Raw genomic sequence first — 25608 nt, 5'->3', positions numbered from 1 at the left:
TTGTCAATAATTTCTTATTTACACATATATTTGAAACACCAATTTTATTAATAAGATGAAATCATATTGATTTTATGGTAAAAAGAAAAATAAATATGATTAATAAACAGCAAATCAAAAGCCGTACTGCCGAAACGGGTCCTTTTCGTAAACAAACCTTGCGAGGGAGAAGACAAGGCGAGCGTGTGGTATTTAAGGTACATTTATTTACCAAAAATATTACCTATTCTCATCTTCTAATGTTAGATTGTATACAGGAGGCACTCTTTTGTCATTGTGGGTAGCTGATGTGCACAAAATATGAAAGATGTTTGTGATAAATAACGATAAAGAAGACGTTTCCTGAATGGCCTGTTGTTTTTCTTTCAGGACCATGGCGAAGAAGGTGAACCGGCCAGGCAGGTGAGTGTATTTGAAGTATATGTGAGGACATTTTACAATCATTATAGGTAACATAGTGGTAAGTTGGACTCACTTGAATCACGTCCATCCATTCTCTAGTGTCGAGTTAAATTCATGCCAGAGAAGGCCCGCGTTCTTCATGGCCGTTCCCGCCCGAAGTGAAGTCTGGTGGTGTGGATAGCGTTATTCAGCAGCGAGGTAGTGGTTCGAAGGTTTCCCACAGAGGTTCACAAGATGATGGACGACCTAGGGAAGTCATTGGTAAATTTTGCAGTTTGTCAATATACCGTATCTTATATTTCTCTTATGTCAAACGGGCTTGGGGATCTCCTGGGAAAGCGGGGTTTTGGGGGGAGACCTAACCTAACCTAAATTCTGTCCTGAGGTTATTATTAATTTCCGATTGGGTAAAATGGGGTTAAAAATGCTCGTAGACCTAACTTGACCTTTTTTTTTTTTTTATTTTCGATAGGGTAAAGTGGTGTTAAAAATGCTGGTAGACCTAACCTAACCACTTTTTTAATTTCCGACAGGTTAAAATGGTGTTAGAAATGCTCGTTGACCTAACTTAACTTTATTATTCGTTTCCGATAGGGTAAAATGGCGTTAGAAATGCTTGTAGACTTAAGCTAACCTTATTATTCATTTCCTATAGGGTTAAATGGGGTTAGAAGAGCTCGTTGACCTAATCTAACAGTATTATTAATTTCCGATAGGGTAAAATGGGGCTAGAAATGCTCATAGAACTAACTTAACCAAACCTAACCTTATTATTAATATCGGATAGGGTAAAATGATGTTAGAAATGCTTGTAGACCTAACCTGATATAACCACACCTTATTTTCAATTTCCAATAGGATATACTGGGGTTAGAAATGCTCATAGAAGTGTGATATAGACCGTGGGGATCTGTATAGTGTACCGCCATTATTCACTAAGTTACTCTTTTGTGACCCTGCAGTGTGGCCCAGAGTTGTCTGTTCTGGGTATCATCTGTTGTTCATAAGTGCGATAGTAATGAGATACACAACTGTTTCCTTTCCGTTATCTGGATTATTTCTATGCCGAAGACTCTTGGTGTGTGTGTGGCAACAACGAACTTTGGGACCAGTGAGGGGAAAGCTGGGTTTTTGAATTGGGAAAGCTAAAATGTGGTGGAATGTCACCGTATCCCACAAAATAGAAGAGTTATAGTTGCTGCTGCTGTGGTGATGGCAGCAGCAATAACTCCCACGTGTTTCATGGTAAGAGATGAGTGAGTTTTGAGTTTGACCATATTGCAGCGTTCTCATCAGGTCCCCAAGATTGTTAAGTCTTAAAAGCCAAACATTAGTGATTAGAGCTGCATGCCTCGTCTTGATATTTGTCATATAATTAGTATGGAGCTCACCTTCTCCTATGCATTCCCTGGTTACCTCGTGCGGCATCCACAGATTTTGCCACCTGCCAGTTTGCTCACTGGTGGTTTCACTACTCATGATAAATTTATACATACTAGTACTTTTTTGAAAGCAAGTTATCATAGTCACATTCGGGTGTTATGATGTTTCTATACCCAGGAGTACATCTTTGAAATAGCATTCATTGTCAGCACAGTGTAAAAATTAATCTGCTTGCTGGCAACCATGGCAGGTTCACTTCAATTCCAGTTCTCTTTTCACCATCTTCCAATACTATGCACATGAAATTCCTGAAACACATTCACAATAGGAAAATGAACTTCTTTTCCTCACACTTCATAAATGCATATATGTAACTTTTACCACAATTATTGTTTAGATATATGTACAGGTATTACAAATGCAATGTTGCCATTGTTCATATATGTCCCATTGTACAGCATGTTGGTGACTCAAGAGTCTTCCTTCAAAGGAGACACTTGTACTGCACCATCTTGACAGTGTTAGCTGTCAGTCCAAACTGATGTGATAGCTTTCAGAATACTTGCCATCTACAAAAACGTCTGTATTTGACTAATGATGAGGATCAAACGTATAAAAAGCGAATACCCATTTTTATGACAGTAAAGATATTTTCAATAAAAAGTGAACAGTTCAAGTAACGAATCCTCTTGGTGGTGAACAGGATTCTCATTAGGTAGTAAAATGACAGGAGTGAACCCTCCCGATGGCAAAAGCTCTGGCACCCCGTCTTGCCATGATGGTCTGCAGGCTGTCAGGAGGAATGGGATAGAGAAGACAATTTCAGTAGTGAACGTGTGAAGTGATGCCTCAATGCCTCAGCCAATCAAAGAATATCTAGAAAAATCAGTGAATAGGCAGGTTGTTTTCTGCAGGGTGGGAGAGAACTTGATATTGAATCTTGAAAGATGACGCAGTACACTGGCTGTAAGTGTAATTACTTCAAGGCAATAAAATATTACAGCAATAATGAGGCTTGCCTACCTACAGTTCTTCCCACAGGGCTCCAGTGATGAGGATGTAACTAGAGGACCAGTAAGGCAGGTTAGATTAGGTTAGGTTTAGTTAGCTTAGTTTAGGTTTGGTGAAGCTTTAGTTCGGTGGTTTACAGGTCTTTATTTTTCTATTATCTTCTGAAATGTCATTGCAATAATGCTTCTGCTGTTAGTTCCATGTTGTATTTGCTTGTTAGTTTCATGTTTCATATTATTTATATTGCATTGCCTTGAGCTTAATGGGGGTGTGACTTTTGCAGGCTTTATGCCAAGGCAGTCTTTACTGGCTACAAGCGTGGTCTGCGGGCCCAGCATGAGACCACTGCCCTTTTGAGAGTGGAGGGTGCCAAAAACAAGGATGATGGCAAGTACTATGTTGGAAAACGCTGCGCCTACGTTTACAAGGTTAGTGAATGTAATATTTCTTAATAGACGTAATTTTATTTAACTATTTTCTTGGGATGACGAATAGAAGAGTACTTTTGTGAATTTGAAAGTTGTTTATAGTTTTAGATCCTTTATTAGTTATATTGATAATTGAAAAAAATGATGATTGATTATATTGATGTAAATAGAATATTGATGTATAAATGGTTACTTTTTAGTGCAAAAACAAGACCCCATGCCCTAATGGTGGGAAATCCAAGCTTCGTGTGATCTGGGGTAAGGTGACACGCATCCACGGAAACTCCGGTGCTTTGCGTGCCAAGTTTGCCCGGTCACTGCCTGCTTATGCCATGGGGAGGAGAATTAGGATTGTAAGTATTGGTTTTATTTGTGTTGCTAAGAGTTGTCCTGTTTGTGTCATTAGAAAGGGGGAGTATTGAATGTTAATAACATAGGAGGTATCTTAGTTTATTATTTGTTGAGGTTCTATTTGTATATATTAACTTATTAAATGTTGTTTATTACAGAGGTATCATTCTCTTTAGTGCACGGTAGGAGAGTAAGAAGAATTCAGATGGAGTAATACTTTATTTACAAGGAGGCATCAGGAGAGGCTGTGTAGATCAACAGTTTACAGCTGTGGTCAAACAGCTCATTAACTGCCAGTTTGGGTGGAGTGACAAGGGGGATTCCTGTGAACACTGTTGTCATGTTTCTTGAGTGCAATAAACTCACTCACTCTCTCTCTCTCTCTCTCTCTCTCTCTCTCTCTCTCTCTCTCTCTCTCTCTCTCTCTCTCTCTCTCTCTCTCTCTCTCTCTCTCTCTCTCTCTCTCTCTCTCTCTCCACACACAATAGGCTGATTACCTATGGAATGTTTCCATCTGACAAGTGGGAAAATTACTGTCTTTCCTGACTGGGTAGGGGGGATGGAATGTGTGGTGAGATCAGTCTTACCCATAGATTGGTAACAATGAGCAGTGAACTGATACTGAGGGTAATGGCTGGTGGTTAAAGGTCCACTTACGATCAGGGCCCTTGGTGGACACACACAAATACACATACGTACTTATACCCGCACGCACACACACGCATGCCCGCCCGGTAGCTCAGTAGTTAGAGCGTTGGCTTCACAAGCCAGAGGACTGGGGTTTGATTCCGCAGCCGGATGGAGATATTTGGGTGTGTCTCCTTTCACGTGTAGCCCCTGTTCACCTAGCAGTGAGTAGGTACGAGATGTAAATCGAGGAGTTGTGACCTTGTTGTCCCAGTGTGTGGTGTGTGCCTGGTCTCAAGCCTATCCAAAGATCGGAAATAATGAGCTCTGAGCTCGTTCCGTAGGGTAACGTCTGGCTGTCTTGTCAGAGACTGCAGCAGATTAAACTGTGAAACACACACACACACCTCATTCAAGAATATATATATATATATATATATATATATATATATATATATATATATATATATATATATATATATATATATATGAGGTGGTGGCAGTATAGATTTGTGGATTGTTAAATAGCTTTTTATTTTTTTATTTGTTTTTGCAAATATTCAAATTGATCTTTCTTCTTATATGTGTTCTCTGTCTTTTCAGATGATGTACCCCTCCAGAGTGTGAGCAGTAAAAAGATAGAATATTTGTGTGTTTTCTTTTCCAAAGAGGATATAATCGCAATCCAAAAACCTGACTGATCTGATGCTCATTCATCCATGGTACGTGCACAGTAAGGATGTGTCTCAAGGTAAATGTGAATTGGTTAAATTCTTGTATGATTCATGGTTTGTAAAGTGGAAATAGTGACAACCCTTATTTAAAATTCTTGTTTACTGTCTTTGGTATAATCAGCCTGTAGGGAAGACTTGTTATAGAATTGATCTCTGCAACCTGTTAAGATTTAGAAATTAAGATTATTTTATTTGGTTTTATACATCATATGTAGTAACATTTTTAGTCTACTTTACAAATTATAATGCACAGCTTTATGCAATGAGCACGTGAGAAGAAACCATGACAAGGTGATCCTTAATAGAGATGTGCAGCAAAACAATGAGAAAGTTTTGGGCATTATGGAGATAAGAAAGTGATCTGAAAGCAGGATACGTAGCTTAGGAGATTAAGAAAATAATCTGAAAGCAGAGTACATCTTTATTGATGATGTGCCTCTTGTAAATAGCCATAATAGGAAGTTCTATCAAATCACTTGGACCATGACAGTCATATCACAAAATTTTTGGTATTGGTCCTGCATAAGCTTTCCTCAGTTGGATCGGTTACTGGTGGTCCAGTTTAACCCCCTGTAGCTAAGATTGGTCAGTTATTCGTTATGCCGTGACTAATTGTCATGGGTTTGATGAGGGCAGTTGACAGTCCTGTTAAGCTACTGTTGAGCACTGGGTGCTGCGATAGTATAGTGATGGCAACCACGACCCCCCATCCCGCGAGAAAAAGAAAAAAAAAGTATGTTTTTAGGAAGTTAGGTTGGTGAGTGCTGATGTTCTGGATTTGGTTACTTTCAACAAAAACTATGCACTGAAATTAGAGTAAGCAGTCTTGAGTGTTAAGCTGAGTTGGTAAATAAGGAATTTAACACTTATTAGTCATAAGGCTTTCAGAACATTTTATTAACCCTTAAGAAATAAATACAGTAGAGGAAAAAAAAAACATGACTCGTCAAAGAAATCATGTGGAGCTTGATTTTAATTTAGCCATGTGAAGTAAAAAGTCTTGATCCAATGCAGATGGGATGAATACCAAACCATGTGACACAGTCCGTGACGACCATATTCTTTTGTATTTTAATACTAACGCTATTTACAGAGATCAAAAGATACATAAATAATAACATCTTTTATTTAATATACAATGCATATAAATAGAAACCATGTTAGTTAAAAGACAGTTTTTAATTTTGATGTTTAGTGACACTGAACACTGTATCTACCAAAGAACGCATGGAGAATCCTTTAGGCAGTGCTTCCATTTTAGGGTAAAATACCCTAAACTAGGGTAATTGAACCCTTAGGGTAGTGTTTAGGGTAATTCATAAACGGATAATTTTAGGGTAATTTGCCGTTCTATGGATAGGTGTGCTTGGAATGGTGCCAATCTGGTGGCAGGCTGGTTCTCTTTCATGTTCGATTCATGTACACAATCATCCCCGTGACCTGTATCATCCCTTCACCCCCCCACCCAATCCCCTTTTTCCCCAGTCTCCACTCACCCATCTACTACACGTACACGTTTTGGACCTTCGGACGGTTAGATCACAGTTCACACACAGTCAGTCACTTGTGAGGACGAGTCCACACAGGGCAGCCGCAGTAGTGGCTGTAGTGTGTAGACCTGTGAGTGTGTTTGGGGGTGGGGGTGGGGCAATATTTAAACTTATGTATGATAAGAGTGCATTAATCAACAATTAACGGGCAACTTCGACAATCTAGGGTAAGATTTCATCGACTCATGGAAGCACTGCCTTTAGGTCGGGTGGTCCGAACGTCAGTATTGTTGGTGTTTACAAGGAAATGTTTACTGTTTAAAATAGTAGTTAAGTGCCCCATTGGGCAATGCACCGCGTGTCGCGATGCTGTCAACATCGTGGTCAGGAGACGACTACCTGTGATAATCTGGACATTATCAATTACACGAGATTCCGCAAGGTTTACTCTGAATGGGATCAGTGAGCTGCAGAACAACGATGAGCTGGGTGAGTATATTGGCTTCTTGCAATGTTGTATGGCTACTGTAGGTTGCTATAGTTCCCTTTACCAGTAGTATATGACCCCTGATTTGTATGTGAGTAAGTCTGACGACGTTATTTTACTGAGACTAGTTAATGTAAGTCTTACCTCGTCTGTGGTTGGACGGACACGTTCCTCACACAATCGTCACGCTGCGAGTTCACACGTGCCAATTTGCGACTGAAATTGCAAGTCGATGAAAGTATCGACTGAGCCTTTCTAGTCGGAAAAACGTCACACATAGCGACTGGAAAGTATTGACTAGTTGGTGCCTTTTGGGGGAAGTGAATGTAAACAAACAGCAACCCGCCAAGATGTCATCCTCCAGTGGCGATGTTGAAGCGGTGGTTGCTCTTCTTTTGGCGTACCGGAAGAGTCAACAGAATAGAAAATGCCTGTGGATACGTCCCTGGCAAAGTAGAAGGAAAGAAAGGAGAAGGAGTGTCCACCACACACTAATCTTAAGAAGACTATGCACAATTGCGATCAAATTAGATCCTGACAAATCTTCAATCCTCACCTCCAACAACACCCTGCATTGAAAGAAACGGTTCTTGAAGACTGGCACCTGTTTCGTCCAACCACGATTTACGGTTTTTTTTTTTTTTTTTTTTTTTTTTTTTTTTTCTATCATTAATTTGTGTTTTTCCGTATCATTAATTTGTGGAGTTCCAGATGTGTTTTTTTTTTCCCCTCACCAACTCCACCATCTCTTCACCTGGAGACCACTCTTTCAAAGCTTATTCCGTGACGTCACAACGTAATTAAAGTCGCAAATCGATTGAACATACCAACATGTTGGTCTTGTTTTGCGACTGACTTTTCCATTTGCTAGGCACATATATTTAGTCGGAAACTCTATCGACAATTTAAGTCGCAAATTGGCACGTGTGAACCTGCCTTTAATGTGAGGCCAAATTCGCACGCTGCATTTCACTCTGGTTCAGAAGATAAGTTACAACAATCAACGGGTTAACAGTTGCTGATCACCCAATGTGGTGGAACAACTAGCTTGCTATGAAAGTTATATAAGTTTGGTGTTGCAGTAGCGGAACTGACCATGTATAATGAATTAACTGGATGAAGTGTTGTATTTTAGTGCGTTGCATGGCTTATTTGATTATAAATCTTTAGGTTTGTTTTGATTTTTTTCTATATTTCTTTTTCATTTATTTGTTTTTTTTTTATTCGGCTACTTACCGCATCCGATGAAATCTACAACTGAATTCTTTGACGAACTTATGTCAAGTTCACACGTATCAATATGTGACTTAAATCGCAAGTCGATAAAAGTATCGACTGAGCCCATGTAGTCGGAACACGTTCACACATAGCGACTGGAAAGTATGATGTATCGGCTGGATGTTGTCCTCTGGTGACGATGACGATTGCGATCAAATTAAATCCTGACAAGTCTTCAATCCTCACCTCCAACAACACCCTGCATAGAAGGAAACAGTCATCGGAGAGTGGCAACGAATTCATCGAATGCCAATTTGTTTAAGCTTTTTACTTCTAGAGTCCCAGATGTGCTCTTTTAACCTCATCAACTCCAAAATATTCTTCTTTACATTGACACCACATTTTCAAACTTTTCTCCGTGACGTCACAACGTCGCAAATCGACTGAACAAGACCAACATGTCTTGTTTTGCAAATGGTTTTTCCAGTCGCTAGCCACCGATATTCAGTCGAAAACTGTACTGACTTGCAATCTCAGTCGCAAATTGACACGTGAGAACCTGCCTTTATATTAAGTAAAAGATGTTTCGTATTATTATTATTATTATTATTAATTATTTATTTATTTATTTTATTTTTTTCTGAAAGGAACATTGATATCGAATACATGACTTGAAGATGTGATGCTTGTCTGGCAGGATGTTCGTTGTCCAAGGAAGGACTGCCGCACCTAGCTATCTGGAACCCTTCAAAGCGGATAAATTGAACGTTGAAGTCTAGTCTGTTGAAATTACTTAGCGTTGAATCCTGGGTAAGAACAATACTCGTGTCATGTTTGTCTTTCTTTAATATAAACTTAACAGACTAAGACTTAGTGATGCCTGGATCCATCTAATCTACCTAGAATATGTAGTTTAGTTAATTTGTTTATCTATTTTTGTAGTATTTGTTTCTTTTACTAGATAGTGTGAAATGTTGCCACGGGTCCTTCAAACCTATAACTGGACAATTACTTTTAAGATATTAAGGTTAACGTGCAGGTTTTATTAACAGTGTACGACTCTGTACAGTATATTTCCCCTCTATTTCCTGCGTTCCCACATGCGACGTGACCACCGCTACCGTCTTGATTTTGTACGATTTTTCTCTCAAGGTATCAAAATTGAGACGCACATACCGTACAATATAATAAAAACATTTAATGATAGTAATAGTGATAACAATAATAATAATAATGATAAAAATTATATTAATGGTGATGATGATGATGATGATAATAATAATAATAATAATAATAATAATAATAATAAAAATAATAATAATGATGATAAATATGTTCCTAATCCAGCGGGCGAACGTATTTGAAGAGCGCTGCTCATTATCATTATTTTTTCTTTCTAATAAAAAGCTCTCATGATACTAATTTTCTTCTCGACACCGCTTTATAAAACATATTTGCTAATTCCATAAAGTTCCGGTTTGTTTTTACACGGTTCTAACGAGTGAAAAGTTTTTTTTTTTTTTTTTTTTTATCGGTCCCGCAAAATATCTTCACTGCTCGTGCGCGTCTAGGTAGTTAACACTGTATTGGGTAGCTAACGCAACCCTGAAGTGCTTCGTTGGTTTAGAATAAAACATAAATAACAATATTTGGAACTATTCATGAACTAGTGTAGCTTATTCTTGGGCGAGGACTCTGGTGGGTTATATAGGAGAACATAAAGATTTGAAGAGTACCTGATGCATTCACGCTGGTCAGATGCTGTTTGACTGTCTCTTGTGACCAACTTTACCTACCCGGAAAAAGTTGCCAATGACCTTAGATACAGCCGAGGACACGGTGCCTTTGGAAGAATCCTGAGAATTCCCATAAGGCAGACTCTTTATAAGCTGCAGAGCCCGAGTCTCCTTCAGAAGGGAGTGAAAGGCTAGATGAACCCCAAGAACGGACTCTGCTGCCGACACCTCATAGAACTGGCAGCTGAATTCCAGAGAAAGCGCCTCTCCCTCGTCGGTCCACACGCGCCTGAAGCAGTCACAGACATAGATCAGAGCCATTACTTGTACAGTGACAGAATTAGCAAAGGCGCCAACGATTAGTTTTTGTTAAATGGTAAAATGGAATATCAGCTCAATTATTTACTTATGTTTGCTGTGAAGTATGGAAGTTCTTACCTGATGTGCTCCAAGTCTCGTTTGTTGCCGAGGAGAAGAGTGGTATGCCTTTGCAGAGGCCCAGTAGAGGAACAGCCTCCTTTCGATGGAAGACACTCTTGGTAACGGGAGGCAGCATGTTCAGGAAGGTGTCTGTTGCAGGAGTGATGCAAGTTGCACCCGCTAGTACTCCTCTCAAAATAACACTCCGGCTTTTGTCCTTCATCACATAAGTCAAAGCTGGTGTGATAGCCTAGTGGAATTCGCCGTACCTTGTCCGTAGGAGACCATCTTGTGCCTCTGTTGTAATTGTACCTTGGATGGTCTTCAACTAAAGTATCTATAGAATCATAATAAACATGACTAGGAATAAATGAGCTTTTGCTATATTTACTGTCGTAATTATCTAAAGTTGTACCACATGGTAACTTAGTATGAAGATTGTGGCAGTGACAGCGACAGTGAATGAGGGGCGTGTCACCAGTTGTGCTGCGCGAGAAACCATAGTAGGGAGTGGTGGCATGGCGCAGACGGTTGGCGTCCGGCCGTTGGTACTGATAGGATATGAGAGTGGCAGGTTCCTGCCTTCCATGCGAGGAGATCGGGAGAGATGACTGGATAGAGTAACGCTGTCCAGTCGGTGATGGGTCAGCTTGGTAACACTGGTGTGCATGATGGTTTGTTGATGTGAGGCTGTGGGGTGGCTGTGGAGGCCGGGAAGCAACACTGGTAATGGGTAACATAGGCTGTTCACTTAAAACACAGTCACCGTTTGTTGTCCTATCGTTTCTAGAACATGCAGGAACTATTATTTCATGGGAAATGTTCGTGTGCGTAGCACAATCACTAGTTTTATAGGAACTTGGTTGTGGAGGTAAATTTTTGGAAAAGGAAGGATTTGTATGAAAACGAGAATGAAGGATATGCAGCAGTTGTCTGGCGTGAATGAAGGAAGTTCTGCTGGTGATGTCGTAGACGACCACAAAGGCGTGAGCCCAGGAGAGGTGATTTAGGATTTGGTAAGGTGTCTGGAAAGACATGGTCATATTAAAGTTGAGATTGCATAGGTTATGATCCCATTAAAGTGCAATTATGGTATTTGTGCGAGCATAAAGCATATTGCATAGGTAATGGACAACTCGCCTGCAATGTGGTGACATCTAGTAGCTGGAGGCAGGCGGGTGCATGGTCCACCGTGGTGTCGTGCTGGTACATCATTTCTGTCAGAAAAAGGTGCAGTATATTTATTGGTTATGAATATGGTTTCCCTGTATAGAGTAAACACCCGATTTATAGACTATTAGACTTGACGTCATAATTTAAGAAACACAGCAATGTTCATGTCAAACCAAGCAGCCAAGTCTTCACATATTTTCTGAATTGGAGACATGGCATTCAACGAAACAACATCCCTGTCATTCAATATGGCGAACCATTTACATATACCTAAGTTCTTATGTCTTAGTTTTTAACATTATTTATACAAGTTAATGAGATAGCATTCAACATTCTCTTTTTATATCCTCTAAGTTAAAAAGTTACATGATTCCAAGTGACATCCTCTCTAGCAAACACTGCACCATAGCGCGGTTCGTAGTGTATTGTATAATAGTGATCATCGCCGCACCTGGTGACCAATAACTCTCATGGTCCTCCCAGGCTGGTGTAAGGTGCTGCTGCCAAAGTGTGATTCTTACCCGAGTCTGAACTGTATTCCCCGATGTAGCGGCGGGTCAGGAAACGAACGGTGATAGCTGTTAAGGGGGAAAAAAAGGAAGAAATGATGATAATGAAAATTGTACTACTACTACTATTACTACTGCTACTACTACTACTACTACTACTACTACTACTACTACTACTGTACGGCTGTACTTCTTCTTGTTCTTCTTATTTTTCTTGTTCTTGTTCTTGTTGTTGTTCTTCTTTTCTACTACTACCACTTCTACTACTACTACTACTACTACTACTACTACTACTACTAGTCTTCTTCCTCTTCCTCCTCCTCCTCTTCTTCTTCTTCTTCTTCTTCTTCTTCTTCTTCTTGTTCTTCTTCTTCTACTACTACTACTACTGCTACTACTACTACTACTACTACTACTACTACTACTACTACTACTACTAACAATGATAATAATTATAATTATAACAGCAACAATAACAATAATGAAAATAATACTGATAACTATTTAGCTAAAAAGTAAGTAGATTAATTGATTAAAACAATAGTGATAAGCCTAATGTTTGCAAAGTGACACGTCTAAATGAATCTTATTCGTCATTAGATTGTAAATTTTGTCTGTTGTAACAGTATTTGTGAACCGTCACTTCTCATCAGTAGCCCTACTCTCACACTCCTCAGTGAAAATTTTGTGATGTACGCTTGAATATAAATGTATTTTAGCGTTCAGTGTGTGTGTGTGTGTGTGTGTGTGTGTGTGTGTGTGTGTGTCAATTAATATTTTCTCTTTAAAGTAAGCTATCAGATTTTGATAAATGGATAGAGAAATAATTTCTCCTCGGCTGAACGCGCACTGCTGTAAGTTTGCTTGACTTCATGAAAAACATGCCGCGTTCTGCGACGCAGTGCGTACACCACCTGATGCAGCTTTACCTAACTAAGCTGTGCCGCCACACTGGTCTGTTGTCATGCTCAAGAATAGGAGGTGGACGTCCTCGGGTGGTGAGGCGTGCCGTGACCCCAAGCCCTACACCTCCAACCCGGTCTCCCATCTCCCCCAGAACAACCTCCATCATTTACCCAATCTTGTAACTTTACCATAATCTTTGTTTAACCAACACGTGCATATCTCCCCTTACCGTTCCGTTATCTCTCTTTCTCTCTCTCTCTCTCTCTCTCTCTCTCTCTCTCTCTCTCTCTCTCTCTCTCTCTCTCTCTCACACACACACACACTATCTTATTTGTGTGTGTGTGTGTGTGTGTGTGTGTGAGAGAGAGAGAGAGAGAGAGAGAGAGAGAGAGAGAGAGAGAGAGAGAGAGAGAGAGAGAGAGAGACGATGACTTGCTACACCAATCATAGAAATCAAGTAGAAAATAATTTGCTTTGTACTTTGTTGTACGTACTGTGCAGTCTGATATGAGGTTTGGCCGCCATGCTTACAGTACCATGGCAGGGTGCACCACTTGCTGGGATGCAGTGAGCGCTGGACATCATGAGGGGTGTGTAAATCCGTCGGTGTGGCGTGGAGGTAAATAAAGTTCAAGAGGATGATTGGTGTCAGACTCGGTGGCGAATTGTCTCCTCTCGGTTGTGGGGATTGCTGGAGGAGGTTGGGTCCAGCAGTAAGACAGTAGCATCAGCCCACTCATGACCTCTACCCATGGCCCTGACACGCCCAGACTTTCCTTCTTATCTTTTGACTGCAACTAGTTCACAGTGCATTTCCGGAATCGTCAGTCATTTAGATAAAGACAGATCAGGCAGGTGATGATTTACTGTGTTTCTTGTGATTATCAGAGACCCCCAAAAATAGGAAGACGTCATCTGTTGTGGCCGGCATTGGCTGGTCGAAGAGGATGCTTCACGGCGACCCTTTGTTTGCATTTTTTCGAGCGTGACCGTCACACCTCAGCCAAGATACCTCACTCCCTCCAAAATGGTGGTTCTCTCCCTCGACCTTACACACACACACACACACACACACACACACACACACACACACACACACACACACACAGCTGACATCCACTTCCGACACACTCTCTCTCTCTCTCTCTCTCTCTCTCTCTCTCTCTCTCTCTCTCTCTCATATCAAGTATTTCCTGTTGAAAACATTATCATGACCAATTTTCAAGTATGAAACTGACAACTCGCGAGTGAAGTTCGCTAATAACAAAAACTTTCTTTGCGTGTAATTTTCTAGCCCACCAACAGATATATGGATGTTTTTCTTTTACGTGTTGGTGCACTGCATACCTTCTCGAGGCTGAAGTGAACTGACTCACCTTCGAGTCTCACGGTTAGCAGGCAGCGTCAAAGAGATGAGGCGACGCCCATCTCCCATAGCCCAAGACGATCTCATAACACGAGGGAACGGAAATGGTCTGTTTATATAAATTCGATTGAGTGGCGATATTATAAATCTGATGGCAAACGTGAATGAATATTAGGAAAGTGTGAAAATAAAGTATTTAAATATCTAATAGTTCCAGAATATCGCTGAAATTTGTTACTATGACTGTGAGCGTTACAGCACGGTACACCCTGCCTGTCAAGGGGACTGCAAGGTCGACCGTGACGAGTGTAGACATCTAGATAGGCAGAACCAGAGGCAAGGGTCAAGACCTGTCCAGACAAGACTGCAGCAATGGAAAACAGCAAAAAACTTAACGGGCTTAACTCACTATATATAGTGAGTTAAATATTATTGGTAACTCTATTCTACATGATATAACTCGACGTAAAAGTGTGTGTGTGGGTGTGGGTGTGTGTGTGTGTGTGTGTGTGTGCGCGTGCGCTGTATATGAACGTGTTAAGAAGAAATCTAAGCGTAGTTTTGATGTCGGCTACAAAATACTTGTGTTTTAGAATTTTCATTATTGGAAGTTGATGATGGAATGGTAGTGTAAGGGTGGCAAGTGAGGATCGGTGTTGGGAAGTTGATATATTCAGGAAGGGAATGGTAAATGGAACCAGGCTGCTCTGTCGCCTCGTTTGACAACACCTTCTCGAGGCTGCATTCATAGAAATACCTCTTGCTTCACACATCTACACTAGAGAGGTTCTTAATTCAGGTTGTGAGTATTTGTGCATTAGCTGTGTCTATTGACTTTGCGAGCAACATGGGAAGTGTTGCCTGTGAGCGGTCCCTACTGGCAAGGACTGTTTCAGAGTAGTCAACTGGAAGAAGAGCAAAACAGTAGTGCCTACCTGACATGCAAGTAAATACAGCCTTGGTCTCTATGTGCTTCTGTTATGCTCTCTATTTTTATTTCCTGTCGCATCTATTTCAAACTGAAAATAATGGAAGACACGCTAACACTGATGAAAGCACCTCATGTATGGAAAAGTATCAATGCGCAGACAGACACATGATGGTGAAGTTGCCCCTTGGCTATTTACATTTGTCACGCTAGCAGTTTATTTATTTCTTATTTTTAATTGATGCATCCTATCATTTTTCGAGTCAGTTCACCCTTCCCAAACATTGAGCGCAATGGTCTTCCTCCTCTGACCTCTTCCCTTGACCTCGTCCCTTTGAATGCCGTCCTAGTTTCACCTGCTCTTCCACGTCATTAGTAAATTCAGGGATGGCGCAGCTCCTCGCCGTACACCACCATGTGGATGGGGCGCTACGATCATGGAAAACCACTGAATATTGTATTATGTTGCCTCCTTCCCTTTCATGATTGAGTGAGCAGTTTTGTCTCACTCTGGCGGACTGTTATCCCATTCGCAAAGACTAAAAAAAAAAAAAAAAAAAAAAGAATACGACGCTTTGCCAGTGTTTGCATAGAGAACATTAGTGAAGTAGAGTGAAGGAGACAGGAAGTCAAGCATATCTCGTGGCAAATACTATTCGGACCAGTGTAGAGAAAGTGGTGGCCACCGAGCGGCGCCACTGGGTAAACACAGGGTGGCGGCCGCGGGCCCAACTGGAAGATGCCGGCACAATATGACAGAAGGGGTGGGACTGGGAGGCAGGATGGGTAAGCTGTTGCGAGGCTGACAGTATGGATTGTCGATGTAACCAGTACACACCAAGGAGAAGAACACGTTAGATACATAGACTGTTAGTATTATTCATATCCCTAAAATATGATACGCGTACCTAAAACAGAACAATACATTGTAATCAGGGGCAAACGCAGTGTAAGTACTTGTGCCGCTGACAGTCAGGATATCTATTATAAGACGAGCTGTTCATTCATCCATCATAAGAAATAAAGACGGTTTTGATTGAGGTGAAGTCGAACAGCGGCGAACAGCAACAAGAGGCGCAATCTGTACTTTGTGCATGCTATATTTCATGGTACATGTGTGTGTGTGTGTGTGTGCTTCATTAATCTGTCTTAAGTATCTCAAAGATCTATCTGCAGAGGCAAAGAGTTTTCGTTATTTGTCCACTCTTCAGTAAGCACGTCGTTTCTACAGACAGTAATGAACCAGTCACCTAAAGGGACTTTACTTTCCCCGGAACTACTACAGTAAGACACTAGCAGCGCGCACGTATTCCCAGGAGCAAACACCGACCAACTCTTCTTGTGAATGTGTCACGGAATGCTCTAAGATCGATTTAGGTATAGCTACGGAGCTGGAAAAACACCCTTACTAACCCAGTAAGGTTATTGTGGGAGAAGAAAGCTTCATACAAGTAAAGTAAATCGGTACTGAGAAAGTGGCAGAGGAAAGGCTGAGCGGACCCCGAGTTGGAAGATGGATGATGGCAGAGTGAAGGTTTGCTGTCCGTCCCGCCACCTTGGCGTGAGCGGCGTGTGACCAAGACGGCTGAGTTGGGGGAGGATTGGCTTGGCAGACACTGTAGTGAATCCTCAGAGCTTCGCATGGATATCGTAAAGAGTAGAAGGCACAGACTGAGGTGACTAAAGACACCAAGTCGTATACTTCCTAAAAACTTTGTGGATTATTATTCATTAGTATGATTAAATGAACGCTATGAACGAAAATCAGTAGCTAAGTATACTAACAGGCTAGCAGGTGTGAGTGGTCGACTCTCACTCCAAACTAGGTATGATCTTTGGAGATGGAAACACACATTCACACACCTCGCCAGAAACAAGCAAAGCCCAGTAGGGAGCAGCCCAGCGGTCTGCCACTCGTAGCGAGCTGGTGACGGCCGGGTTTGGTGAGGGCAAATATTTACTTAAACATTTTCTACAATCTTGTTGTCTCATTCTGGACTAATCTTTGTAGCTCACAACATTTTGCACAATCTTACTTTTGACAACACAGCGTAATGGCTTAGTCAGTTATAGCTACTCAGGTGACAAAAATATCTTAGTAAATAAATAAAGAGATGGGTAAAAAGATGGAGATTGAAACACGTAACTCTTAAAGGAAGGTAGATAAAGAAATGTCACTAGACTGAAAAGTAACAAAATATATATATATATATATATATATATATATATATATATATATATATATATATATATATATATATATATATATATATATATATATATATATATATATATATATATATATATATATATATATATATATATATATATATATATATATATATGTGTGTGTGTGTGTGTTTGCCCAATGTTTGTGATGGGATAAGAGCGATACTAATAAAATCCGCCATGGTAAGCCACGGATGACTAAGGCCAACGCTTCCTTTCGAGACATCTCATGCAGCTTGCCTCACCTGACTTGCCGACTCCTTTGTCCCCAACGACGACGATGTTGGTAACACTGTCTGCAGGGAGGAGAAACCTGCTATTCTCCTCAATGTTGCTGTTGATGCTGTTAGTGATGCTGCTACTATTGTTGATAGTGGTGGCTTTGGCGGTGGTGCTTTTACGAGTACTCTTGTCACTGCTCTTAGCAGACTTCTTGATGCTGTTTCGCATTTTAAAACTATTGCTGAATACATTTCCTCGATGAAAAAACTTCCTGAAACTTTTATTGCTACTGTTGCTGCTAGTTTGACTTTCATAACTGCTGTTACTACTCAGACTATTAGTCTTGAGTTTGACACCTTTTGTCACGTTGTTGCCGATGTTTGCTTTGCCATTGACGCTGAACTCCAAGCAGGCAGTGGTGGTTGTGGTGGTGGTGAGGGCTACACCGGCGGGACTGTTGGTGCCGGTTCCGATGCGACGTTTTCTTGAATCATTTCTAGGGCTAAAAGTAAAAAACGTTTTACCTGGTCTTTTACTGGTTTGGACGTTTGTGCTGTCACTGTTATGGACGCTGCTAGAGGCCAAACTGTTCCCTGTGCTGGCTGTACTGCCACTGCTATTCGTGCTATTAAAGCTGATGCTGTCGCTGGTATTAGTATTTGAAGACTCGCTAGAACTTGTGCTTGAAGATCTGCCGCGAGGAGCACTGCAGTCACCATCAACCACTGCATGTGACTTGTAACACTGGAGAGCAGCATTCACCCTAGTATTGGCGGGGTGGGGGAGGAGGCAGTGTCGGTCCCTTGGGTCCTCTTCCTGACCAGTCTCGTCAGCCACGGTCTGGAGGCACGCCCTGTACTGGTCCCGGTCGCGACCGCCCCCCACCCGCTCCAACCTCTCACCTCTCGGTTGGAACTTCACAGTCGTCGTCACCAGTTCAGTGTCTGTAGTCAGTGGCAATGAAGCAAGGAATCCGATCTTGAACTTCATTTTGATTTGCTGGCATGAGCAAAATATCGGCGTCTTTACGTTAACCACATCATTCTATTTAGAGAAGACTGAAGTGCCTTGCAAAACAATTATCACGTGTTTTCTCGCACGGGTTCGGAATTTGTATTTTGTTTCTCTTATACACACTTATAATTTTTCCAAATGTTGTTCAATCTCGTCATTAACTTTATGCATTCCTCTTCACACTTATCATGCGTTTTTTAATCCTGTGTATTTAACGAAGTTATGGATAATGGAATTGATGCTTTATCAGATGAACGACAGACCACTGCCAGTCTGCACACCCTCTCACACACTTCACCACAGAGCAACTGATGTGTGATAGGCCGACCTGCTCCCGCAACCCTCATGACCTCTGGCAGGTTGCAACGCTTTCTTTCTGCCTTCTCCCTGGAACTGAATAAATAAAAATCAGATCGCGGCGAGTATCTATTGTTCGAATACTCTGATTGTCTTATGTAAAACTGAAGCAGAAGAGAACAAGAAGCTATGTGCTGGTTGAATCATACGTGCAATGTTGACCATTCCGCCCACTAGCACTGCAGTTGCCAAATGTTGGCTGACAAGGAAATTCTCGCCACCACCTTAATTTTCCCCCTGCTTGCTGGATGCTCCTCAACCACCACCGTCACCTTTGCTCTTCGATTACTGGAAGGAAGGGATTTCCGTATATCTCCCAATGATTATCACAAATCCGGTAAACAAAATGGTCGTATTATCAAGGAATGTAGTGTAGTGTGCTCACAAATATTTCATGAAGGCAGTAATAATAGCAAATTGAGTTATGTGGAGAGAGAGAGAGAGAGAGAGAGAGAGAGAGAGAGAGAGAGAGAGAGAGAGAGCCCGTGTATAGTTTCATAAGCAGTCCTGCAGATCAGTAATGAGTAATACACATATCACCACCCCTTTCTGCCCCTCGTCCCCTGCCTCGCACTTTGAAGATGCTTGCAAATCTTACGCAAAAAAAAAAAAAAAAAAAATATCTATCTATATCTATATCTACATCTATCTATCTATCTATCTATCTATCTATCTATCTATCTATCTATCTATCTATCTATCTATCTATATATATATATATATATATATATATATATATATATATATATATATATATATTTCTTACACACACACACACACACACACACACACACACACACACACACACACACACACACACACACACACACACACACACACACACACATTATTTGCCTGCTTTTATATTTCCTCCTTCTCATGATACTTTTTCAAGATTGGGAGTGTTTAATACTTTTGTTTTCTACTATGTGTTTGATTTTTTTTTCTATTTGGCATCTCTATAAGAACTAGCATCAATATTTAACGAATATACAAAATATACAAAAACATCTCACCTTGCAAGTACTTACCTGCTCGGAACTTCCAAGGTGCGCAGGATGAACGTTACGAGGTATACTCGAGCCAAATTTACGACATGGTAGCACATCGTAACTCATTTCGCATGTTACGAGAACATAGCTACTCATTTCGCTCAAAGAGGCACTGCACTGTATATACATTCATCAAAAGGAAATTACAAGAAATATAACAAGACAAAAGGTGATGTGCATGAAAGGTTTTCCTTGTCAAAACAATAGATCATTAGAAGGCTTTATTACTATAGGTCTTACCGGGTTACATGGAACAAAGTGTTTTGTAACAGTTAGTGTAATATAACAGTAATCAGGGGGAGAGAGGCGAGAAAAAACATCCACACTTTATGATATATAGTCACTCACTGACGCAAGACGACACTAGTAGAGAAACAGTAGAAGGTTAGTATAATGGCCCTGTCTAACGACGAAAAGCATGACATTCTGGTTATGAAAAATTACAATTCTCATTGAGTACATATAAAATGTATTTGAAACGATTCTTGCTGTAAAAAAAGATCCTCACCAAGGCAACACTTGACGCAATAACTTGATCCCTCTCGGCAGCGTAAAAAGAAGAAAAATGGAAAATCAATCGCTCGACGGACTGTTTCTCTGTCTGTACCTTCAAGTCCAATAATTGTCTGGGGTGCAGATGAAACACCATATGCACGAGGCTTCCATGATGCAGCCAGAGGGAACGGTCCGCTTAAGCAATATAAATAAATGTAATGATAATTTAGTGAAACAAGGGCATATGGAGTTTACTCAATTTAACAAAAAATTCAGTCTTTTTACCGTAAGCACACACACACACACACACACACACACACACACACACACGCACCGTTAGAAAACGAGCATCTTCCAGTTTGCAGGACCTAACTACCTTGTAAAGGCCCACAAAATGACTGCGATGGCAACGATGACAACAAGGGTAAGAAGTATCATTTGTCCAGTTCTGGTGCTGCTGCCTTTGCCGCCTTTACCAGTTCTGCGCACAGTCCTGAACTTCACCACGCCGTCGGAATCCATGTATTCCTCCACGGTCTCGCCAGCGTCACAAGATCCATCGTAATCACAACTTCCACCGGTGTCTCCACCATAATCGCAACTTCCACCGCTGTCTCCGCCTCCTCCTCCCCCCGAGTCGCAGCCACCACAGTCATCGCTCATTTCTTTCTGTAGAATAGTTAACCAACTAGTTATATTCGTAGAAATAAAAGCCTGACTCTGGCTCTGCTCTGGCTCACATGACTTAAGTAGTGATGCATTATTAAGTTTTCTTGCTAGATTTTAAAAAAGTCAGAACGTTAATTGTGTTTTTTTTAAGAAAAGATTTTTCATAAAGTAAACACCTTCCTACTCAGTCACTTTGTTGTCATTAAAGGAGAGAAAGAGGAACAAAGGAAGAAAGAAGAAGAGGGAGAAGAGGATGAAAAAAAAGAGAGCTTAATCGAAACGGAGCAATAAAACAGAGAAAAGGTGGAGGGTGAGGTGATTATATTAAATATGCCGAGCAATGCTTCAACCACAGTAAAACTTGCCAGTAAAGTGAAGGTATATAGTGGCTTGTCTCTCCAGGCAAAGTGAGTCGTCTCCTCACTCTGATAAGTGTGCAAGCTCCCTCCCTCATCGCTTGTTCATGAAGACGGTACTAATAATTATGATTACATAAGAACATGAGAAAAGAGGGAAGCTGCAAGAGGCCGCCAGGCCTACACGTTGCGGCAGCCCCTGTATGATCAAAGCTACCTATGATTACATAATTGTGTAGTTATTCGAGTTCTCTATTCATGCGGTGATGCGGCGTCATGGTTCTTCTCTACTCTTAAATGCTAACACAGCTTCAAAATTAATTTTGTTTAATTCTCTGAGCAGCAGAATCTGCTACACACATGAAACAACATTTTGGAGGTTCCTGGCGAGATTCACAGGCTGAGTGATCGCCTGCCCTTCCGCCAAGGACAACACTTACTTGAGGCGGCGTAAGCTCCTCCCTTGTCCTAAGCCAAAGCATGCATTTATACAAGTGGTGATTCTTAAATGTTTAGTATATATATATATATATATATATATATATATATATATATATATATATATATATATATATATATATATATATATATATATATATATATATATATATATATATATATATATATATATATATATATATATATATATATATATATATATATATATATATATATATATATATATATATATATATATATATATATATATATATATATATATATATATATATATATATATATATATATATATAACTTATTTATTTTTTTAATTATGACGTTTAGCAAATAATGCAATCATTGTCACTAGATGATGTATTAGATACAATGCTAAATCAAATTAAGGCTTTGTTGTTGTGACTCATGGTTCCCCACACACCGCTTATCTGCATGGTGTGCCTACTCACCCTGCAATAGTGGCCGGGTAACCGGAGTTATTCCGTAGGTTTCTGTGGTCTGTGTAAATCAGTAAGCTACTCCAGATTTGTGCCTTCACTGAATGCAGCGGTACACGCTAAGGATTGCCTCGAATTTTTCCACGCGGTGTGCTTGTCTCTCGGAGTTGAGTATGAATGCGTTGTGTTGCAGGGAATACCAGAAGTCTAAGAACAACCTATCTCAAGGTCAAACGAAAGATGCCAGACGGCTCTGTAATGGTACATCGTGTTTTCCTATAACTATTTCTTATTTTGCTTTCTCGACTCTCCACTTTTCCGTAAACGGTCGCAGTTGAACAGTGTGGTGCGCTTTATCCTATTTGAAAGGTGATCTTTATTTCTATTGTAGATAAGATGTACTCCATCAGTGCCGCAAATAAAGATATATTTTCTTGTAACAGTTATGCATGTACATATCTACTATCTAATGATGCTATTGGCTTTCCATTTTTCGATTTGTACTTCTTGAATTGAAGACTTTTTTTTTTTTTTTTTTTTTTTTATAAAGGATACTTCTATTTAAACATGACAGAAACAAACCAATAATAGTAACTCGAATATTGTTGCAGTTTCCCATTCGTAGTATGAAAAGAAAATAGAAAGCGAGAGAGAAATGGTAGTAAAAGTTTTTAAGCTTGACTTACACATTTTGTTTGATATTTTTATCATCACATCCATAAAGTTATTAATATTATTGTCTCGTATACTGAAGCCAATGGATCTCTGGGCAAATCAAAGGAAAACATGGGAATTGTAATTTGTTTACTTTATTATATAGTGAGGCAAGTTAGTTACGTATTATACTAGATCCACCAAACATGACACTATCTCACACACTCGTGTCATACAGTACGGATTGGCGGTGCTTTCTCTTCAACCCCAGCTAAGAATTGGCCGCAAGCTTAGGTGTCTGCTTTAATAACCCCATGTACTGTGCAGTCGATAGGCATTAAGCCCCAGTTGCCTTTCATACAGTACGGTAAGACGTTGTTTGATCGCAAAATGTACATAATATACAGTACACACAGATGAGAATCGCAAACAACACATGAAAACATTCTAATATAACAGATGAATGAGCAGGAAACTGAATGTTGACGCATGTAAAACACACACACACACACACACACACACACACACACACACACACACACACACATATATATATATATATATATATATATATATATATATATATATATATATATATATATATATATATAGAGAGAGAGAGAGAGAGAGAGAGAGAGAGAGAGAGAGAGAGAGAGAGAGAGAGAGAGAGAGAGAGAGAGAGAGAGAGAGAGAGAGAGAGACCGCCATTCGTATATTTAAATATAGGATCAATGTAGGACAGATTCAGTCAACCCCAAAGCACCAAGTTTTTCTGGTTCGACTGTACTTACAGCATGTGCGTGCTAGGCCACTACAAACTCCACGTTAGAACTTGCATACAGCATTTAACGAACGAAACTGTAGGGTTAGTAAAACCAAATACAACCGTAGGACTTTGTTATCAGCCTAAGCCCACATTCAGATGCAATGTAGCGCACAGCTCCATGCTGAACACAGGACACCATGGGTGTGATGCACACATTACAAAACAGTCAGCCATCGTGTGATGTTCACTGTCACAAAAATTACTATCCTGAGAGCTGACAGAGTTGCCACTCCTAACCACTGCGTTGACGTAGATGGACTCAGGTCCACACCTGCACTAAGATGCGTAGTTATTTTTGCCCATCTATGTGGTGCGTTCATATTTGGTTGGTTCACCTGCGACTCAATGTGCGCCCCCACTTCGACTTGCATGCCTAAAACAAGACGACTTAAAAAGATAGTAAACCAATATAAAACCATGCAAAGGACTTTTCCCTTTATGTAAGAAGACTGCTGGCCAGGGGCAACAAAAATTGTGTATAGAAAAGGCCCATGTGATGTCAGATCCCATATAAAATTCCAAGCAGAAAAATCAAATAATAGAGGATGTCCTGAAATCATCCTCTTGAAAAAGGTCAAGTCATATTATGGATGAAATTCCAAAGCTTGCGAGGAGTTTCAGAGTTTATGAGAGAAAGAGGTTGATGATTACTGGTACTGGTTAACTCTTACATTATAGAGATGGGAAGGATAAGGATGAGATAAATAAGTAAGTCTTGTGCAGCAAAGCCACGAAAGGAAGGCAGGAGTGCAATTAACAAGCTCAAAAGAGCAGCTAGCGTGATAATTGCGGTGGAATATAGTAAGAAATGCAACATTTCAAAGGTGAGAAAGAAGCTGAAGACTGTCGGTGAAGAGAGGACGAAAAGCTCTTTATTTTGCCCTGCCTAAAAACACGCTGTAAGTGTAACCCTTAATACATGTGAAACATACTCAATACATCTATAGAGTAAAAGGGGTCTCATAGTAGCTATGGCGGAGGAGAAAACTAGTGGAGATGACTGAGAAAGCCTAACTTCATAAAAGTTATTTTAGTTAGAGATGAGCTGTGAAGTTTCCAGTTTAGATTATAAGTAATGGACAGACCGAGGATGTTTAGTGTAGAAGGGCAAAGTTGAGCGTCATTGAAGGAAATATAATTATCTGGAAGGTTGTTGGATATTCTTTGATATTGTGAGGAAGCCTATGCAAAATTCTAAACATGTTAGACGAACAGAAAATCGAGTAAAGTAAAGGTTTTTAAACTTTTCAGCTCGTTACCCATTTTGGTATACCACAATAGGCGTTTGAATGCATTCTTAAAAATTCAAAATGTTAGTAAACACAACACAGTACATAATAAGCATTCCAGCTCATCTCTACTTCGGCTGATACGTAAAAAAGAAAGGCATTGTGAAATAGAGCAGCCTTTTCCAGTTCCTGTATTCTTTGGGAGCTTTTTGAAAAATAATTTGTTCTCGCACTTAGGACGATATATATATATATATATATATATATATATATATATATATATATATATATATATATATATATATATATATATATATATATGATTTTATCAGCACTGAAAATATATGACTTAAAGTACTGGGTCTCCATTATGAACATAGATATTTGGTATTTGGTCCTTAGTCATTGTTACGTAGGTGCTAAATGTATAATAAAACAAAATG

At 40.1% G+C, this 25608-nt stretch overlaps 2 protein-coding genes and 1 long non-coding RNA gene across 3 annotated transcripts; 1 reads left to right on the top strand and 2 right to left on the bottom strand.

The window, feature by feature from the left end:
- Positions 1-82: 82 nt before the first annotated feature.
- On the top strand, positions 83-4848 carry LOC123514184 (60S ribosomal protein L35a-like). Its single transcript, XM_045271833.1, has 5 exons — positions 83-197; positions 370-402; positions 3080-3224; positions 3425-3577; positions 4806-4848. The coding sequence occupies exons 2-5, from the start codon at positions 374-376 to the stop codon at positions 4827-4829; spliced, it is 351 nt and encodes a 116-aa protein (XP_045127768.1). The 5' UTR covers positions 83-197; positions 370-373; the 3' UTR covers positions 4830-4848.
- Positions 4849-6547: 1699 nt separating this feature from the next.
- LOC123514298 lies at positions 6548-18937 on the bottom strand. The gene is made up of 5 exons (XM_045272119.1): positions 17644-18937; positions 11982-12038; positions 11428-11504; positions 10306-11312; positions 6548-10156 (listed from the first exon to the last, which is right to left on the bottom strand). The coding sequence occupies exons 1-5, from the start codon at positions 18608-18610 to the stop codon at positions 9886-9888; spliced, it is 2379 nt and encodes a 792-aa protein (XP_045128054.1). The 5' UTR covers positions 18611-18937; the 3' UTR covers positions 6548-9885.
- Positions 18938-20251: 1314 nt separating this feature from the next.
- LOC123514302 lies at positions 20252-22980 on the bottom strand. The gene is made up of 2 exons (XR_006677558.1): positions 22469-22980; positions 20252-21207 (listed from the first exon to the last, which is right to left on the bottom strand). It is a non-coding gene; the product is annotated as an uncharacterized LOC123514302 (long non-coding RNA).
- Positions 22981-25608: the final 2628 nt, after the last annotated feature.

The sequence above is a fragment of the Portunus trituberculatus genome, chromosome 37 (assembly GCF_017591435.1).
Source record: "Portunus trituberculatus isolate SZX2019 chromosome 37, ASM1759143v1, whole genome shotgun sequence".
NCBI classification, from domain to species: domain Eukaryota; kingdom Metazoa; phylum Arthropoda; class Malacostraca; order Decapoda; family Portunidae; genus Portunus; species Portunus trituberculatus.
The sequence above is the reverse complement of the archived record's forward strand: the minus strand, read 5'-3'. Positions and strand labels throughout refer to the sequence as shown.

Excerpts from the sequence above, each read along its gene's own strand:
- LOC123514184 (XM_045271833.1), top strand. The coding sequence starts at position 374 with ATGGCGAAGAAGGTGAACCGGCCAGGCAG. Across the intron at positions 403-3,079 it reads AAGGTGAACCGGCCAGGCAG|GCTTTATGCCAAGGCAGTCT; the intron begins GTGAGTGTATTT and ends TGACTTTTGCAG. Across the intron at positions 3,225-3,424 it reads GCTGCGCCTACGTTTACAAG|TGCAAAAACAAGACCCCATG; the intron begins GTTAGTGAATGT and ends GTTACTTTTTAG.
- LOC123514298 (XM_045272119.1), bottom strand. The coding sequence starts at position 18,610 with ATGAAGTTCAAGATCGGATTCCTTGCTTCATTGCCACTGACTACAGAC. Across the intron at positions 12,039-17,643 it reads CAAAGGAGTCGGCAAGTCAG|CTATCACCGTTCGTTTCCTG; the intron begins GTGAGGCAAGCT and ends CCCCCTTAACAG. Across the intron at positions 11,313-11,427 it reads TAGATGTCACCACATTGCAG|ACACCTTACCAAATCCTAAA; the intron begins GCGAGTTGTCCA and ends ATGTCTTTCCAG.